The 18,780-nt window shown below is 48.8% G+C and overlaps 3 protein-coding genes and 1 long non-coding RNA gene across 4 annotated transcripts; 2 read left to right on the forward strand and 2 right to left on the reverse strand.

Moving 5' to 3' along the window:
• Positions 1 to 3,193: 3,193 nt before the first annotated feature.
• LOC117864507 (sm-like protein LSM1B) lies at positions 3,194 to 7,434 on the forward strand. The gene is made up of 5 exons (XM_034748638.2): positions 3,194 to 3,485; positions 5,465 to 5,533; positions 5,623 to 5,738; positions 5,826 to 5,888; positions 7,169 to 7,434. The coding sequence occupies exons 1-5, from the start codon at positions 3,425 to 3,427 to the stop codon at positions 7,244 to 7,246; spliced, it is 387 nt and encodes a 128-aa protein (XP_034604529.1). The 5' UTR covers positions 3,194 to 3,424; the 3' UTR covers positions 7,247 to 7,434.
• Positions 7,435 to 8,763: 1,329 nt separating this feature from the next.
• Positions 8,764 to 9,714, reverse strand: LOC117864508 (uncharacterized). The gene has a single exon (XM_034748639.2). It carries the CDS (start codon positions 9,569 to 9,571, stop codon positions 9,221 to 9,223), a length of 351 nt encoding a protein of 116 aa, XP_034604530.1. The 5' UTR covers positions 9,572 to 9,714; the 3' UTR covers positions 8,764 to 9,220.
• A 6,012-nt stretch (positions 9,715 to 15,726) lies between these two features.
• LOC140223543 (uncharacterized) lies at positions 15,727 to 16,857 on the reverse strand. The gene is made up of 2 exons (XR_011898874.1): positions 16,363 to 16,857; positions 15,727 to 16,264 (listed from the first exon to the last, which is right to left on the reverse strand). It is a non-coding gene; the product is annotated as an uncharacterized lncRNA (long non-coding RNA).
• On the forward strand, positions 16,249 to 17,799 carry LOC117864362 (protein LURP-one-related 6). The gene is made up of 3 exons (XM_034748439.2): positions 16,249 to 16,473; positions 16,850 to 17,092; positions 17,461 to 17,799. The coding sequence occupies exons 1-3, from the start codon at positions 16,249 to 16,251 to the stop codon at positions 17,590 to 17,592; spliced, it is 600 nt and encodes a 199-aa protein (XP_034604330.1). The 3' UTR covers positions 17,593 to 17,799.
• The last annotated feature ends 981 nt before the right edge of the window (positions 17,800 to 18,780 follow it).

Raw genomic sequence — 18,780 nt, forward strand, 5'->3', positions numbered from 1 at the left:
AGTCGCACGGCTCGCCGCCAGCACCCTCCGCCGCCACCGGCGCGTCTATGGAGTCAAAGGTCGGGTCGGGTGCAGGGAGGTAAAGGAGAATACGGGGGCAAAAGCGTCGATGTTTCGTGTGATCGTACGCCACGCTCTCCTCACTTCTGATGGCTAGCACTCAAAAGACAAGGAGTAATACTGGTTCGGGAAGATCCCTATGTCTAGTTTCGGCAGGAGTCGTGTTCCTTGGATCAAGTGCACTAGGCTTACAACAGGGTGCTTGCAAACAAATTCGTGTGATGTGTGGGTGTATGTGTCTAATGTGAGAGAGAGTGAAAGGAGGCACGATTCCCTTTATATAGGCCAGGGACGGGGGACAATGCTGAGAAATGGAGGGGTCTCCAACCTCATAGGTCGGGGGTTGTGGTGTGGTCGGGTCTTCCTTACACCAAGGGGCTTCCTTGTCCTGTCCTCTTGGCCGGTCGTGGGCTTCGCACGCCAGCGTGGGCTACTTACGCACGGCCTGGCATGCTCCGTGGCGTGCCCTGTCCCGTCCACCAACCTCGTGGCAGTGAACGGGATGGGAGCTATTTGCTGACGTCCGTACTGGTGATGAGTGGGCGGACCTTGATTAGCGGCCTGGACGGGGCGTGCCACTCATCCCGGCTCCTTTTTAGTGTGCTCATGGCCGCTTCTCACCGTAACGTCTGTCGCTGGGTTCCGCCTCACCCGCGGGACCGTATCGGGCCTGGCGCGGTGCTATGGCCTTGACCTTGACGGGTCACCCTGGTGAAGGCGATGACGACTCCGGGACGCGTGGATGTGTACGGCCGCGTGACCTCGTCCTGCAAGCCATTCTGGGCGGTCCGAAGGGTGTAGCCTCACCCTCGGACCCCCTACAGCCTTCGGACCCCCTAGTTAAAGGTGGCTCCCCTCGCCTGGTCATGTCTCCGACGTGAGGCGGTTAGGGGGGCCACACCCTGCATTTAATGCCTCTAGTACGGCACAGGTCTTCTTGAGTCAATGAGTGGGTAAGGCGCTATGAGCTTCTTGCGGGCCCCACCCTCGATCTAACCGAGCCGGCGAGTCATGGCTCTTGGCTCCCGACCAAAGGGGGGGTGGTAGGCACACAGCGTCGTCTGGGCCGTTTCCAGTATGTTTCTAACTGTTAGGCCTTTGGTCTTTTGACGCCTGGTCGCCTTAAATTCCTTACCAGGGGTACCCCTGGTAAAGGAATCCGTCAAGAAGTGACATTTTCGCGTGGGTCAACACGCTGGCGGGTTGACGTGTCGTGCCACGTAGGCGAATTTTGCAAAAATGTTAGAATTCTTTCCTCACCGCTGGCAAAATTTGTAGATCATTCACAAAATAAGCATTTGAAGAGTGCCCATCCGTAAGGAGGCAAAAACTTAAATATCCCAGCCTGGGGCCGCTATCCCTTTCTTGCTTGCTAGCAGAGCAGTTCACACTTAAGAATTTCAGATGACTCTGTGCACTGTGCTCGACTTGTATTTTGAGGTCCAGACTCCAGAAACGTTAAAAGGAACACGCCTCCTAAAAATTCAGATGACCGAAAATACTGCATTTAGTCTTATCTTTGATGTAGTTTTTTTCTTTTCCGGATAATCTTTGATAGAGATTTAACAGGCAGGTCGTTTGGCTAGTGCTGGGCTTAGCAGTCACAACCCTATGCTCGACTCGTATTTCATGAGGTCCTTCAGATGAGTGAAACTAGTGCATTTATCTTCGATGGAGATTTTTTTGTGCGCGTAATCTTCGATGGAGATTTAACGTTCTAGGTAGAGGCATATCGTTTTGCTAGGCTTAGAGAAATGGTTTTGGACGGCGACCGAACATGAGAAAGGGTGATGGTGGAAAGTAAACAGGGCTCTAGCAGTAGCAGCAAGCAAAGGAGCTGGTCACACCGTTCTTGAAGAAACAAAAGAAACAAAGGATCCGTTGTGAAGAGATACAAGAAAGAGGGTAACCCAATTATGTTTATCTAGTTGCTTAAGATGGTCGACTATAAATTTTTATGGACTAAATTCTTAGCCGCTGCACCAACTATTTTGTTGTTTTACACCCTTTTTTAAGACTCTGGAACAAAGAAGAGCACATACTTCCCAATCCCAATCATAATAAACTAGTTCTAACACCTGCACGGATTGCTCGCCCTACCTATGAGCATGCTGCGATTGATCACAGGTTTGCTCTTCAGCAAGCATAAGTCCTAGGCCCATTTATTAGAGCTCCAGTTTTGACTTCTCCTGCGGCTCTAGGTGAAGCTCTACCGAACAGTTTAGTTAAAAACAGCACCATCCCTGGATCTCGGACTACTAGAGTAGTCGGAGCCGCTTTATATGGAAAAGCTGGAAAAAAAAATTGCTCCTTCCCATTTTAGGAGGAGGCGGAGCCCTACCTAAGGAACCTTAGAATTAGAAGATTGAAGGCCAACTGTTTAATTGCATCATAGAACATGCGCATGTAATTGGTTTGTTTTACTATCCATTATGCAATGCTTCCTTGTTTTACGTGGGGTAGTTGAGTACGAAGGTCCAAGTGCAGCTCATCTTCTCAAAATGGAAATGCACATTGCGTTGTAGCAGCAAGCTTGCCTGTACGGAATCATTTGCTTTGTCGTGTATGTTTCGATGTATCCTTCACACAATTCATATGTCACCATACTTGCAGCACAAAGTTTTGGATATTGCTTGGAAATTGGAATGTAAAATAAAAGCGGGTGGAATTTTCTCAACTCAGTGAGCACTCTACCGAAAGTAATCGTTCTTTAAGAAATAATTCAATTGCTGCTCCTTACTAAACATATACCTGTTGTTATTCTACAATCTGGTCAAACAACCTTTCAAAGATTAAACCTTTTTTCAAGACTAATGCTCACCCATTTATTAGAGTACACCAATATAGCCACTCATAGAATTCACCAAAGAAGCATTAATCACAAATTTCATCCAGTCCAATTAACTTTACTAGTAGTAGTACATTGTTTTGGGATCAATTAACCACATAAGCACAAATTCTTGTGGCAAAAAAACACATGTTCAATTAATATTTTTTCCACCATGGAGATTGTATGGAAAATCCTTTTATCGTGATCTGAATATGATACGTGTTAGCCTAACATGGAACACTCTCGGGGCCCACCGGTCAGTGCACGTCTCTTCTCTTATCGAGTACCCAACCCTTTCCGATCTGCTTCCTTTTCCTGTCCGTGTATCAAGCACCGAACTCTACTCCTCCCCTGCTTCCGTCCCGTCCACGCCAGAGCACTCCACTCCCACGCAAACCCTAGCAGCGGTTCTCCCCTCCCTGCGGGAGGCCCGCCAGGCGGCTTTGGTCCAAGCCGTCGGAGCAACTCCGATCCAGCTGCGGCGGGTTGGGGCCGCCGGCTCCGGTTTGTGGCGCCGGATTTGGGATCGGCGCGATGTCGTGGGCCGGGCCCGACGAGATCCTCCTCTCCACCTCCCTCGCCGGCTTCTTGGACAGTGAGTTGCTGAGATCCTCTATCAGGCGATGCCTCTGAGCTTGTCTGGTTGCCTCGTTGCTGATTGGTCCGCGGGACTGAGCCGGTGCGGCTAGATTTGATTTATTTTGTGGGGTTCGTAGATCCGATTGGCCTCCAGTTTCCGGCTTGTGTAGGCCGCGATTCTAACCCGGAGTGGAATTTTCTGTCGGCGATTGCCTTCCATGGGTGGCTCAGGCCAAAAGTAGACTCTTTGCGAATCTCTGTAGCCTTTGTTAGTACGCGAACTCGAGAAGTGACTTTCATTGGTTGTGCAGGCATCGGTATTTGATACAGCTCATTTGAGTGGTTTTGACAAATCATCGTATCTTCCTGTGACTCACTTCAAATTCGTGCGAATGTGTTGAACCTTGTGGGAGCTTTTCAGTAGGTTGATTTGTGTGGATATGCGCATAGATTGCTTATTTTGTGTGGACATTTTGTGCCAATGTCTGAATGTTATTGTGTCTGTACTGAATGAGAATGCCTTATGGTGTTGATGGAAATCTTACATTTAGTTGGTCTTGCCCTGTGGCATACGAAGGTGCAGTTATGTGGGTTCACACTAAGCATGTGTGGTTAGTACTGGTGGATTATATTGTGTTGTGAAAGGTTTTATGCCCCACTATTTGTTCAGTTTAATCTCTATATAAGTGACACTTTCTTTTGTCATTGATTGTAGATTTCAGTTTTTCTTTCTATTTGCGCTTTAGTGGATCATGTGTGCCTTTGAGTATAATATAGTTAATTATGATAGCTGCTAACTATTTAAGTCTGTTATTTGGCCCTCCATTTGCCGTCACTATAATACAGTCACCTTTTGTCCACCTGAGTTTCTCTGAATTAGTCAATGTGTTCATGCCTCGATAAATAAATCTTTAAAGTGAAATTATCTGCGCTATTTCAGTAGAACCTTATTGTGATTCTATAACCTGATGGTGATATGATTGTTACCTCCATTAGTGTATATATGAGACATTGACCTTTGATATTGTGTGTAGTGAATGAGCTTCCCTGAATCACTTGATATGCTTCATGCCTCAATAAATGTCCAGCTGAAATCATTTTCCATGTGAGGTAGAAGGTTAGGGTGACTTTACAGACAGATGTCATTATGACTGTTTGGCACAGTTGTTGGTGTAAACGAGATGATGATGAGAGCTGGTTAACTTGTGCAGCCATCATAACTGCAGAGCTACACAAGTGTGTTTGGTATACGATTGCGTGACTTGTCACTGGAGCAAAATGGCAGAAAATCTTTTGTGTTTCCGAAACGATCTACTAAATATATTATTTTTTACTGGGTTTTTGGCATCTTTTTAAGCCCCGAATGGATAGTCGATACTATATGCAAAGGGGTAGTGTCTTCAATCAGTTTTTTTTCCTCGGGCACGCCACAGAATGTAAGATTTGCTTCATGTCACACAGTGTAATTGTGTAGAAGTAGGTTACGTAGGACTTATAAGCATATATGGATAAGTTTGTTTCCTGTATACTGTTATTACCTTGGGAGGATAACAAAGGCCTTAGTCCTGCTTTTCATAGAAAGCAAAAATATAGGTTGTTGGGGCTACCAGCTTACGGACCAAGCATTGAACTGGTTCTTCTATGAAGCAACCAAAAATCTTACCATCTCCACCAAACTAACTCCTGCTTAGGATGACCTTAACCAGGACAAAAGAGCAATTACAGATCCTTGGAAAGATAATTTCCAATTGGTAATTGCATGGGTAGCATACGCTCTTTGGGGGTTTGAGCTAGATCATAGTTATTGCCGAAACAGCTGGAACCAATGTATTGTAGTATGAGTCTTGCGCTTTCCTTTGCTATAACACAGACAACAACAATCATGCGTAGATGTTCTGCATGCTTTGGCTGTTTTTTATCACTTGGTTTGTGTCAGAAACAATATTTATGTTTGGCAACCTATTCTTACTAACTTCTTACACATTCTGATTACAGAGAAGCTTATTGTCCTGCTTAGAGATGGACGGAAACTGCTTGGCACCCTGTGCTCGTTTGATCAGTTTGGTATGCCGCTTTTACACCCACTTGCCTTAGCGTTGATTCCAATTATATTTTCTGCCATTAATGTTCTGCTTCATTATTTTACTCTGCAGCAAATGTTGTTCTTCAGGGTGCTTGTGAACGAGTAATTGTTGGGGAGCAATATTGTGATGTTCCTCTTGGTCTGTATGTGATCCGGGGAGAGAATGTTGTTTTAATCGGAGAATTGGTAATGACCTCTGTTGCATTAGAAAGTGGCCATGGTCAAACTCATATCTCCATGTTGATGTCATAAATCTGGTATTGCATTGAGCAGGACCGCGAAAAGGATGAACTCCCTGCTCACATGACATGTGTTTCCGAAGCAGAAATTAGAAAGGTACGCACTTGTGCACAATCGTTCCCTTGTTTTGAAGTAGGTGTTTAGCTACCTTCTCTTTGAATGCGGCTTAGCTCTATCGTTCACCTTAACCATTTATATTCCATGCATTTATGTTCTTGATAAATTGAACTAGTGCCTTTAGTCTGTCTGCACTCTATAGGCATATACAGGTTATACATGTATGGTGATGTCCTATTGATACAGATGAACAGTACTGTTTCTTTTTTCTCCTGAAGGGCATTTTTAAATTCGGCACTAAAATGTTCATGTTTTTTTCACTTCTACTGCGCATTCCATTGATGTTGTTCATGGCAACAGTTTCTTCCTTATGTAACAGTAGTTGATAATTTTAAATTGTAAAGTGTGCAACCCATCCTGATATACAAACATGGAAAACTGTGGATTCAGCTGTTATTATGTTCCGGTCCTTCTCGCCCTCCCTCTCATGTTCCTCTCCCTCTCATGAACATGATAATGCTTATATGCCCGAACCTCTCATTTGTGAACTTTATCAATGAACCGATTGCTTGCATATATATTTTTTTAATCCTGTAATATATGTCTTATAACTCGGTTCAGCAGCAGCTTTACATAACATTGGACCTGTGTAGGCTTGCTTGCATTAGATGGTAGACACATTGGGATTGGCCCTACTTTATTCTATAGAAAGCAAAAGATCTGGAGGACTAGGATTCCAGTTAACTATTAACTGAGAGTACATAACTTGAAAAAGAAAAGGTCCTCTTCACAGTTAGGCAACAATTCTACTCAACCAAGTCTGACTAGATTAGTTTCTTAACCCGGCAAAACTAACTAGGAATGCTCGTATGGACCTGGGTACATCACAGGAGCAGAACAAAGTGATTCCGGTCTGCTATCTATCTTCAGCCTCCTGCATTAGTTGCCGTCTTGCCTTCAGCCTGACATTGCACTCTCAAGCATGCTTCTTTCATCTAGTCTTCTGATGCTACGGCAAACGATAGAGAAGTATTACATCCCTGTAAAGTCTTGAAGTCGTTGCAGGCTAGCATAGGAGGCAGCTTCTAGGAGAAACAATTTGAATATCTTTAATACGGAACCACCTGACCCCAAAACTCTTCCAAACAACCTGATTGTTTTTAAGCTGCGTTTTCTTAGCCAAAATTGATACAAATCTTTCAATCAAGCATTGAAATATTTGTGTTTGGCTTATATGTGCTCTTTGAAAGAGGAACCTGACTCCTTTATATTGTTATTTTTACCTTTACAACTAACACGATGCACCTATCTTTACCCAGGCCGAGAAGGCGGAAAGGGAAGCAAGAGACCTGAAAGGCACGATGAGGAAACGGATGGAGTTCCTAGACTTCGATTAGTTCCCTTGTGGTATGTCAGTTGCTGCCCCCCACCCCATTGTGGCCGCGTTGTTTTTAGTGGCGGCTTGTGTTATACATGTCGGCAGAAGAAAGCCTGATGATTGCGCTGTATCCCAGTCGAATGCTTCTTGTTTAACCAGAACGCTTTTGGCCCTTTTGGGTTGATGAAAACAGATTCTTTTGTAGCAGTGTGCCGTTCTTTGTTGTTGTTGTTGTTGTTGTTGTTGTTGCTACAGTTCATTCAGAGCCCTCCCTTGCAAGTTGTAACTTTGTCACCTTTCTGCCTGCATGGAGGTGAATGAGATACGTTTTGCTCCTGTTGTCGTTTGCAACAGTACCCTGCCTTATCGGGATTCTACATGGCACGCCACTGTGCACCTGATTGGATCTGGGGCCAGTGCCATGCTTCGCCGGGATCCTCGAGCTGCCAATCAGCAGCTCAACATGGCTGCTGACCTGGTCCAGTGGTGTTGCAGTTGAGATAATAATATCTCCATCTCCAGTCTGTTGCTGCTGCTGGATCAGCAGCCCAACATGCAAGTGAAGCGAGCTAGCTGTTGGTGTCGCGCCAATGCTCCCCTTTCCGCCGTCCCCATCCTTGAAAGGCGCCGTCGCTAAATGAAACAACGCTGAACCCCTCTCATCAACAGAGTTACGGAGCCACATCGGCATCGGCGGCCTGGCCTGCCAGTCACAGGCGCCGCCGGGTTTCAATCAACGGTGGGGTGTCAGTGTTACCGAACGCCCGAGGGGAGCAATGACGACCTGATAATGCACGCTGCTGGTACCAAACGAGCATTGATGAGCAGTGACCCCATTGTTACCGACACCAATCACTGCACCCCTCCAACCTCCGTGACGCCAACAGGTCACTGAAACGAGCAAGCATTCCTTCCTCCCAATGATCACTTGATCAGCAACAGCAGCCTAGCTAGCCAGTAATCAGACGCGTTCGAGAGAGTACAAATCGGCAGATCCCATCCCCCCAGTTTCAGAAACCACTCAGGTTCGGTTGCGCTTGCACTTGCGGTCACGCACGCACGGCAGGTTGGGCGCCTCCATTGATTAATGGCGTGTACTGGGTGGCAGGCAGGGCAGGGGCGAGGCAGCGCACATGGCGATGCGAGGCCGGCAGCGGCAGGGCGCCTGCCTGCGCGGCCGCGCTCGATCCTTATCCGCCGGCGGGCCGGCCGGGGCATTGAACTTGAAGACGGCAACGTGCACGTGGGTGGGCTAGCTCCCAACGGCGGCCGGCCGAGCTTCACCTGCCGTGCGACGCGGGGTCCGGAGAGGGAGAGAGAGATCAGGCGTTAATTGGCGGCGTGATGGGGTTCACGTGCCACCGAACCAACACACTGTTGGAAAAGCCCTCGGAGCTGTAGCTGTGTGCCCTCAGTCGGCAGCTCGTGCTGTACTTCTGCTCACTGCGGAACTGTGAAGATCAAGGGAAGTGTCGTCGTCTCTGAATGCACGAACGAGAGCAGTTCATTCACATTATCGGTGTGGGGAGGATCAGAGGCAGCAGCTATACTTTCATTAACATTGATAGGTAGCAGTACAAAGTACAGAACACTATGTGCCGTAACGGAGCTACATTTTTCCTAAAGCTGGAGTGATCGGTCGAATTGAAAAGAATCAGTAACGCCCATGATTGGAGCTGCAGCAAGCACACTGTTTGGCGGCAGTACTGCGCATGCTTCCTCGTTGCCTGAAGAAGCAGAAGGAGGAAGAAGAAGAAGAAGAAGAAAAGGAGGAGGAGGAGGAGGAAGGTGGATTGAGCACAGTGCGCGCCTCTACGTGATCCACCTGCTGCGATCAGCGTTGTCGGACGCGCACACCATGCACGCGACGCGATCACTGGAGACCGATCACCACACGCCGACGCGCCGCGGCGAATCACCGGCAACATGCAGACGCCGCGTTGCGCGTCGTGGCGAATGCGGCTAGAGACAAAGGGCGTGGCGGCGACGGCGGCTAGGCCTGCGCGCCCGCCGCGCGCTTCATCCGCGCGATGGGGACGAAGGGCGCCGCGAAGTAGGGCTCCACGCCCGTCCACGGCGGGTGGGCGCTGGCCGCCGGCGCCCCCGCCGGGTGGTGGCCCGACGACAGCGCCGCCACGCACAGCTCCGCCAGGCGCCAGACCGCGCGCCGCAGCCACCGACGGAGCCGGAACCCGCGCCGCGCCGGGGCGCGGGCCCCAGGGCCGCCGCCGCCGCCGCCGAGCCGGACCACGTGGACCTTCCGGCGCCCGTGGCGGGGCAGCCGGAACGAGTGCGCGGCGGCGCGGCGAGGCGCCACGACAACGACGCACGGCGCCTCCCCCATCCTTGTCCTCTCTTGGCGGCTTCGACCGTGATCTTTCTCCACTCTGCTCTGCTCGCTCTGCAGCGCCTCTCGCTTTCCTCTCCCTCGCCGCAGCCCACGGTTTGCTTCTTCTTCTTCTCCGTTGCGTTGCGTTCTCGTGTGCTGCCGTGCGCGTATATAAAGGGAGGAGGGACACACGGACACACACGGTTGAGCTGGGCCAGTGTGCAGCGTGTACACGCGTATTTTAAAATTTAAACTAACAATCAAATAATGAAACAAAAAAGCGGGAAAATGATAAAAAGCAGCCGCAAGACAATATATTCAATCTGCGAGGACGAACAAGCTGGCTGGCAATGCTGGAGCGCAACACACTTTTTCATGATTTTGGAGGGTGCAGTGTCATTCTTAAAACAATGGAGGATCAGAGGCAAGCCTAGCTGCAGCCTGCAGCCAGAGAGTTCATATGGCAGGTGCCAAGAAATTGAGATGCCTGCCACTTCCAGAGAGCCATGTGTCCCTATGGAATACATTCTGATACTATCATGTTTGATTTTATCTTTATGGAAGAAAAAAAAATACTCGAGGCATTCCTTTGGAAATTCGAGGGCACGGAATTAAGGCAAAAATTGGAGAATAATCAGAGGATCGTCATCTGGCTACCTTGTGAACCAATTCTCGTCAGTTGATCAAGGATGATGGGGATTTAGCATCTACATTTGTACACATCTATCTTACCAAATGAAGTGAAATCAGGTGTGCGATAGGACAATTGTTCTGAACATTTCCATGCCTTAGGACCTGTGTACACGCTTGACGAGTACGGGGTAGCTACTACAGCAAGCAACGCATGGGACTGTGGGAGTGGTTCAGACACGTTTATCAGGACAGGTGACGCTCACGGTTGGTGAAATAAAAGGAGAGCAAAGAAAAGGAAAAGCCGGGCAAAATTAAATGGAAAAGGGAATTCCAGGCGAGGACCATGTGTGTGCGGGGTACGTACTACCAGTCCACCACTGCCTTTTTCTTTCATTTCATTTTTTTCTTTCTTTGCGCAGCCACATCTCAGTTGCTGCTGCTTCTGTTTTTCAATATGATGATCACGTGCTTGGTCTCTTTCTTTGATCATCTTTCTTTTTCAGAAGACACAGGGTCCTGCACCACTTGCATGTTCATGTTGGAAGTTGGAACCCTTGGAGGATTGGATTTCTCATGTACTGCTACTGTTAGTAAATTTCCAGTTAAAAATTAAAAGAGAGGAATTGTTTGTCATGGGAATGGAAATCTGTTACATTCTCAAATCCATGTGTCCTGATCATACGGCTGCTGATTTGTTTGTAGGCTAGGCTAAGACAAAAGGGTGTGTCGTCCCCGTCGGCGAGGAAGAAGGAAACAAATTTGGGACCCCGGGGCGATTGACAGACAGGAGACTGCATTTGGTGCCAACATAGAAACAGAAACATTATGGATCATCCCCAATCATGTCAGTGATCGACATTGGAGGCTTATGAAAATGGCGTCGACACGTACTGGGGGACTGGGGCCACACCATGGAATGCAAGGTTCGTGACTCTGTCTGCACTGCATTTTTTTCGCTGCGTGTTTATACGAAAAATAAGCATAGTGCTAATTGGGGGGGGGGGGGGGGGGGGGGGGGGGGGTTCGTTAGGCGAAGAAGTGTTGACTGATGACAACTCCACAACAAAAAAGCAGGCTCTCACCATTTTTCCAGCTCTCGCGTGCACGGAAGCACGTAATGGCATAACAAGTGCATAACAGCCTGCCCCTTTTTAAAGCCAGAAGATGCACCGACGGATCCGAGAACGAAGTGGCGGCCGGCAAGGTTCGGCAGACGGCGAGCATCCGAAGGGCAGGAGCAGATAAGAATGCCGTCGGTGAAGTGGGACGATGCGGCCGCGTTGTTCGTTTGTTCTCCAGGGTTAACGCCAAGGGAGTAGTAACTGGCACGGGCAGCGGGGACAAATCGAAGCGTCACCCCGGTGCCGCGCCAAAACGCACGGAAGGAGGCAGAGCGGTCTTCGCTTCGTCCGTTGCTTTGGCGGTGACGATGGTTGATTCGGTTCGACCTCAGGACGGCAGAGGGAGCGTCAACTTGCTACGAGCGAGTGTTGTTGGTTTGGCAAGGACGGGCGCTTCGCTTGGCAGATTCTGTTGAGAGGCAGGCTCTGTGTACACGGCACTTGCGACCACCACTGGACTGTCACGTCGCTTTATCCGGCCCAAGTCAAGTGAATCGGCTGGTGGGCTATGCGCCTATGCTGCTGCCAAGGCACGGCCAAGCGGGCGATTCCGTCTTCCAGCCACATGGAACCGGCGCTGAGCTGAGGCAGGCAGGAACGGCACGGCCACATGGGGACGCCTTCACGCCGTTCAGCCTGCGCGCGGGCGACGACGGTGAGAGGAGGAGGAACGGGACGGGAGCAGCGCACGCGGTCGGGTCGGTGCAGCTGGCGGCACCAATGCAGGTGCAGCAGCCAGGAGGGGCCACGGGCCACCGCAGACCGGCCGGGCGGGCCGCGGTTTCCGAGTCCGGCGGGGTGCCGGTGTCCGCGCCGCGCGGCGTCGCCAGCCCAGGCGGACGTGAGGATGCTGCGTGCGGGACCAGGCCCCAGGCGGCCAGGCGTACACAGCTAGCACCCGCGCTGCGGCGGCATCGCGCGCCCTGCGGTTTGCCCACGCCCCCGACCGCGTGTTCCACAATGCTCGATGTAGATGTGCAGATAGTCCGCAGCCCGATGGCCCGGCACGCAGCACGATTTTTTAGCCTGGCTCAAGCCTGGCCCGGCCCGGTAGCCAGCGTGCTCGGGCCGGCACGGTCTAGAGGGCCCACCCGTATAAACCCCGCACAAGAAAACTTCTAATTGTCTCCGGTCTAACCTAAACTATTTCACCAACCTTAACCTGCCGCCACCTCTTCGTTCCCCGTCATTCCTATCTGGCTTCCGGAAGCTAGATAGTTACTTGGCTCAGTTACTTTAAGATTCGTGCGCAACTTCCAGGCCATCCGATCACCTTCCTCTTCCTCTCCTCTCCTCCTCTCTCGCGCTGCCGTTGACCTCCCCACGCCACCACCGTCTCCCACGCCACTGAGGAATCCAAGCCCGGTGGAGTGGGCGGGAGGTGGGGGGAGCGCTGCCGGTCAGGGTGGTGGTGGAGGCGGCGGCGGGGTTAGGGTTCAGGGTTGCTAGGTGGAGGCTCCAATGGTCGGTGGACATAAAAGAGGAGGGGGGGGCAAGGGCGTCGGAGGACCGGCAGCGGCACGGTAGCGTCGGACAGTCGGATGGGCTGGTGACTGGCGGCGGGGGCGAGGATGCCCATGGGATTAGGAAGGACGGGCGGCGATAGTTGGGGGGGCAGCTGCCAGCCGGGGTGGAGGAGGAGGGGGCGGGGGTGGTGGCGCGTCAAGAGGAAGAAGTCGAGGAAGGAGAGGAAGGCCTACTGGGCCTCTAAGCTACTGCTCCTATCTGGCTTCCACAAGCTAGATAGGAGCTCCCTTCGTTCCCACACTCGCTACTGAGCTGCCGCTTGACCGCCTCTCTTCCTTGCCATACTCGCCTGGTGCTTCCACTCCGGCCTCCGGCGGCCACCCTCCTCATCGAAACCACGTTGCGCCCGGCAACCAGTGCTTCCCTTTCTTCCTGACCTCGAGCTCGCCGCTCCCTTTCTATTGTTCGCTCCCCTCCGGCCTCCCCCCCTCCCTCCTCTGAATATGAGCTCCAAGCGCGGCCGTGGCTTGTGCAGCTCGGAAGTTGCTCCGATGCCGCCCCTCTCCGAGGCTTCGAGCCACGTCGATCCCACCGGTGCCACCCCTGCTTCCCACTCAACCGCGCACATCAGATCCCAGCGCCCTGCAGCTGGGGCAGTGGATACGGTGACGTGCGCGGGGCGGCTCGTCGAGCCGAAGGCGACGCCAGCGGCGCACAGGAAGCAGGCGCACGCCGTGCTTCGGGATGGCCCGTAGTCTGTTGTGCCTTCGGACCGCCCATAGCCTACCGTGCTTGGGCTGCTGGCTCACGGGCACGGCACGGCATGGCATGGCAGCATCACCGTGACGGGTCAGGCACGGTGCACGGTGCACGGTGCAACCGGGCCCGTGCCGGGCAGTCCGAATGGCCATCTATAGTGCTCGCCCATGGCTGCGAACCAGCAAGGCCCGAGCTCCCAGGCATGCGCACGCGATCGGACTCTGCTGTCTCCTTCACGAGGAGAAGGATGGTACATGTTGGCGTGCGATGACGTTACTGGCATCAGCCTCACAGTTGCCGGAGATCACTACTCGAGTCTCTACTCCCGTAGGCTGTAGTGTCCAACGGAAACCGCATTACCCAACAACCCATCTCCCAGAGCACCAATCATGACGCACAGCGTTTATGTAATGTAACCAAAAGGTTTCCAAGGCAACAAAAGGCTAATAAAAGGTGTAACCCGGGTCTCTCCACCGAAACTTTGTGAACCTTCCGTCCTTCCGTCCACTTCGCAGCAGCGACCAACGTTCGTGCCAGCGTTTTCGCCGGGGCGACGAATAGCCGCTCCCTCCGTCTACCATATCTCAAGGTACAATAAAAGCAGTGCTCACAGATTATTTCCTACATAAAACTGGACTTTGCAGAGAGACGATGCGGTCAAGTTTTCCTTTAGCAGGTGGTTGCTTCGCCCCAAAGGTTCGGTCTGAAGGGCGCGCCGGCAATTCCCTCTTTGCGAACTGGCCGCAGCTTTGCTTGCCACTTGCCAGAAATGTTTGACGATGTTCCGCCGGCGCCACTGTTGGGCTTTTCCTGGCCACGGAGAAACAGTAGGGTTAGGCAGGAGAATCCTCTAGGGTTAGGCACCTTGTACCAAAGCTATATAGAGGTTGCTGCAAAAAAAGGCCACAACTCTATGTGATGCTTGATCAACTCTATAGCATATACTCACTCCGTTTCAAATTGTAAGTCGTTTTGACTTTTCTAGACCCACTAAATATAGTGTATGTCTAGAACCTAGAAAAGTTAAAACAACCTACAATTTGGAAGTTAAAACGACCTACAATTTGGAACGGAAGGAGTAGCTTGTTAACCACACACGCACAAACATCTGCTGCAGCATTAGTGGTTGGCTTCACATAATATGAAGAATCATCATGTATTCTTTCCCAAAACCTCAAGTATAGTTCACTAATAACCAGCGAAGGACAGCAATATAGGAAAAAATCAAGCATTCTTTTGTCCTAAAAAAGAAAGTCACAAAAGATTTGGAGGCCACCAGAAAACACCAGTGATGGAATATAGTCAATCCCTTTTCAACCGAAGTGATATACGCATCAAGAGTAAGAAATGCAGTGCGCTTTTTCATGCAAAGTGCCTCAGAAATCAAGGATCCTAAGATCCAACAGCTCTGTCCAGTATGATTGATTGCATGAAAGGGACATTCGTTCTTCAAGCAAAGAAAAGGAAAAACTTGTCAACAACAACAAAAGGACATGGTGCGAACAAATTTTTGTTCTAAAGATCCCAAACTCACCGGTGGAATGGCAATAAATAAAACAAATAACTCTAGGTTCAGTACAGTTTCATAAATTTTAATAGTTGCACACAGATGAAAAGAGAGAAAAATCTCTTCAAACGCACAAAAATGCAGGACGATGGGCACCAACCAATGACACGCTAACAAGATGCAAAGGTTCCATTTCATTGTTGGTGTAGCTATCATTCACATGCTTCATTTGGCGCTTTGGCATTTTCCTTGAATAGGTTAATAGCTTGCTCAGCAGCTCAGCCAAACTGGATAGTCTAGCAAAATCAGGTCGCCCATTTTCATTACCTTTCATCCAACGTCTCCTTTTCTTTCTGCTCACCTCTCAGTACATATCTGCTTCCATGCTAATCCACATGTTTGGTGCATATGTAATCCTTGAGATTGCCAAGTATCATTACATGTTTAACTGCTGAACAGAACATTTTTATGAATTCATGAGCAATATGAGAGCTTTATAGCTAAACAGAAAAAAAAAAGTTACTGATCACCTGCAATTACAAACAATAGTAGCAATGCATAGAGCATGTGCCAAGAGGCCAGACGCCAGAAGTACTTTTCCATGGACATGGATTACACAAGGCTACTTCATTCGGACAAAAGTATGTGTAATAAGAAACAGCTCTGGTGACAAATATTCTGCATTCTGGTAAAATTATTATCATCTAATAATGCCACACCCTCTATATTTGAGACATTACAAGAAGTTTGAGATGAAATCAACAGCAGTGTTGCAACCTCAAATGAAATGAATTAGAATGCGCATCAGAAGCACTTGCAGAAGAGATACATACAATTGCCAAGGAGAAACTTCTGAGCAACACCACCAGAAAGATGCTGCTTTATGAAAGTTAGACAAACTATATTCAACCAGAGCAGTTGTTTTCTGGTTGCTTTATGCAGGGCTTTTGTCCAACTTCCAAGAAAAGGTTCTTGCAGTGACTTTCCATTGTAGAGAGACTCTGAACCACACCAACCTACTGGATTTTCCTCATTGCTTCTCAGCTTGGGAGACTACCTTGTTTGAAACAATTGTCCTTTGCTCCAATATAAGTACTCGCCTGCTGGCCACAGAACTTGCTAGAGGCAAGGTAGGCAAACAGAAACAGGGGTACAGATCCAAGCAACAGATCTCTCCCTCAACTTCGTGAGCAGCATCGAGCAAAATGGACAACAGCATTCCTGTAGTTAGCAAGATTTTTTGCTCAGACACTCCAACAATGCTGATGATCAGGAGACGACCCATTGTAGTGAATGGTGGTGGTTTTGTTGTTACTGACCTCAGTCACAATGTTGTCTTCGTCGTAGATGGTTGTGGAATACTTGGATCCAAGGGAGAGCTTATGGTTAAAGATGGTGAAGGAGAACCAATACTATCCATCTCTAAAAAGGTAATGGTAATAACTGCAAAATATGATGCATGCTTTCTTGATTTTCCATGATTTTGAGTGCTTCACTTGAACCAAAAATTGATAGGTCAAGAACTATAGCTCCATCAAGTTGATCTAATTCCTATGAGCATATTTACATTATTAGCAAAGGCTAGGCTAGCTCTTAAATTTTTTAGAGATGTGGGAACACCTTTCTGTTCCAGCTCCCATTTACAATAGGGAGACTAGTTCTTAAAGAAGAAAATAGCGAGAAGGATGCAAGAACTTCACATACTTTTCTTGAGAAATGGCAGAAACATAAATGCGAAAAATACACAAATGATGTCTTCCCTTCATATGTTATTGATGTTCACAGTATTAAAACTCTACACCACAGGGAGGAATTGTCCAGGCTCTAAGCACTAGGAACAAATGGAATGGATACTTGATGGATTACCAAGGAAAAGACAAGTTGGTCTTCAGCCTAACTGATCCAAAATCATGTATAGCACAAAGTGCTCCAATTAGAATTCATATTGAACCCAAGATGCACTGCAAAAATTGGGATTTCGAAATTGGTGGATCTTTTGCAGATAGAGACTGTACAATAGTTGATTGCACCAGAAAAATAGTAGCCCAGGTATGCCATCCACACCATTATAGTTACCTACTCTTACTTCAGCTTTTGTAGTAAATTACCTTGGCAGACATTCTTTTTGTTGACACCGAATTTGATTAAGGCATACATAAACTAATCCAGGTCATGATTAACAAGAATTATTCCATGACAGCAGAAAAAACAAAGTATATTCTAGACATCTACAGTCACGGTTCATGTAGGGCTAAGAAAAGTGTTTAATCATCTCAAATGATATTGCTACCCTGTTATGTAAATGCACATGCACCTGTTTAAATGAAAGTGTAGAAGTGTATGATCAACATTGCATTCGTGCCACCAACATTTGAGCATCAAGGATTGAGATCTAACACATGGTATCTGTTCTGCAGATGGGTAGGAAAGAACTGATGGGAGGCAAGGACTTCTATCATGTGGAAGTGCAGTCAGGATATGACCAAGCTTTCATCATTGGGGTGATGGCAATTCTTGACAATATCCATGGAGAATCAACCAGATGCTGATAGCATAAATGAGAGAATAGAGTAGGCTCATGTTCAATAGCATTGATCTTGCAACCTACTTTCATCTTCAAGTTAGAAACAGGTGCACGCTGGCACCATCACATGATTGTATGACCCACACTGAATATCATTTCGAGGCCAGCTGATATGAGCCTTTCGCTGCCAGTCAGTTGTTCGTTAATAAACAGGGAGACACATAACAAGCAAGAGGACTAACCGACTAAGGGCACAGAAACATAGAGCATCCCTATTCCAACGGTACCTACCTGCTATGTATTATAATTCAACAAACAAAAATTTGCAATTGTCATGAGTTATCAACGAAGTTGCCTTGTACCATAGTCAGTAGAAACCTGGGTCGAGGTCAACCGGGCCGTGGGTAGCAGAGGTGCCTAAAAATATGGGTCACTGATATGCCAACATAAGTAGTTATTGAAGATCAGTACAAAGTAAAAAAAGTTTTTTTAAAAAAAAGACAGTAAATTCATTCAGCCCATCCAGCCAACTACACCACCTAATGTTACAACAGTCACGCACGCAGCACCTTCTCCCTCCTGCAGTCGTGCCTTGCTCCTCACCTTCTCTCTCTTCTCTGGCAACCCACCTCCGATGTCCACAAGTCAACCACTGGTAGCCCACATCTCAAACCAGGCAGCAGTAAAATTGATTGCCCATGGTCTCCTCTTCTGTTTTGTGCCCTAAATTTTGTTGGAGACAGTTTAATTTTGCGTTGGCCGTTGGTGCTCCCTAAGTTGTGTGGTCCTATCCGCCTTTGGCTGTATCAGCTGTCCCAGACATCATTGCACCCCCCCCCCCCAACCCCCCGCTCCCTCGTCTCCTTTCCCCTGTTCCTTTGTACGGGCCATTCCACCCATGGTGTGCCCCTGCTGGTGCAGAGTGGTTATCCACGAAGAAATGGACATGTCTACACCATGACCCTTGATTTGGGACAATGCCCCCCGGGTTGTGGAACGCGCCATCGACCCCGACATCTGTCACTATGCCTTGTACACCCCAAGTAGTGCTCAAGGATATCCCTTAAGCAGCGCAAACAGAAATAGGATGATTGAAATTATGAAGAACATTACAACCTTAACTTGGAGTTCTTTTGGACAGCTTAAACTTAATTTTGATGCTGGAACAAACTTAAGTACTCCCAAAAGTGTGATATTTGAGGCCTAGCAGACA

This window comes from Setaria viridis, chromosome 7, assembly GCF_005286985.2.
Source record: "Setaria viridis chromosome 7, Setaria_viridis_v4.0, whole genome shotgun sequence".
Lineage (NCBI taxonomy): Eukaryota > Viridiplantae > Streptophyta > Magnoliopsida > Poales > Poaceae > Setaria > Setaria viridis.

Coding starts and splice junctions, on each gene's coding strand:
- LOC117864507 (XM_034748638.2), top strand. CDS start 3,425: ATGTCGTGGGCCGGGCCCGACGAGATCCTCCTCTCCACCTCCCTCGCC. Junction 5,534..5,622: donor GTGCTCGTTTGATCAGTTTG/GTATGCCGCTTT, acceptor TTTACTCTGCAG/CAAATGTTGTTCTTCAGGGT. Junction 5,889..7,168: donor CCGAAGCAGAAATTAGAAAG/GTACGCACTTGT, acceptor ATCTTTACCCAG/GCCGAGAAGGCGGAAAGGGA.
- LOC117864508 (XM_034748639.2), bottom strand. CDS start 9,571: ATGGGGGAGGCGCCGTGCGTCGTTGTCGTGGCGCCTCGCCGCGCCGCC.
- LOC117864362 (XM_034748439.2), top strand. CDS start 16,249: ATGGACAACAGCATTCCTGTAGTTAGCAAGATTTTTTGCTCAGACACT. Junction 16,474..16,849: donor TACTATCCATCTCTAAAAAG/GTAATGGTAATA, acceptor TCTACACCACAG/GGAGGAATTGTCCAGGCTCT. Junction 17,093..17,460: donor CCAGAAAAATAGTAGCCCAG/GTATGCCATCCA, acceptor TCTGTTCTGCAG/ATGGGTAGGAAAGAACTGAT.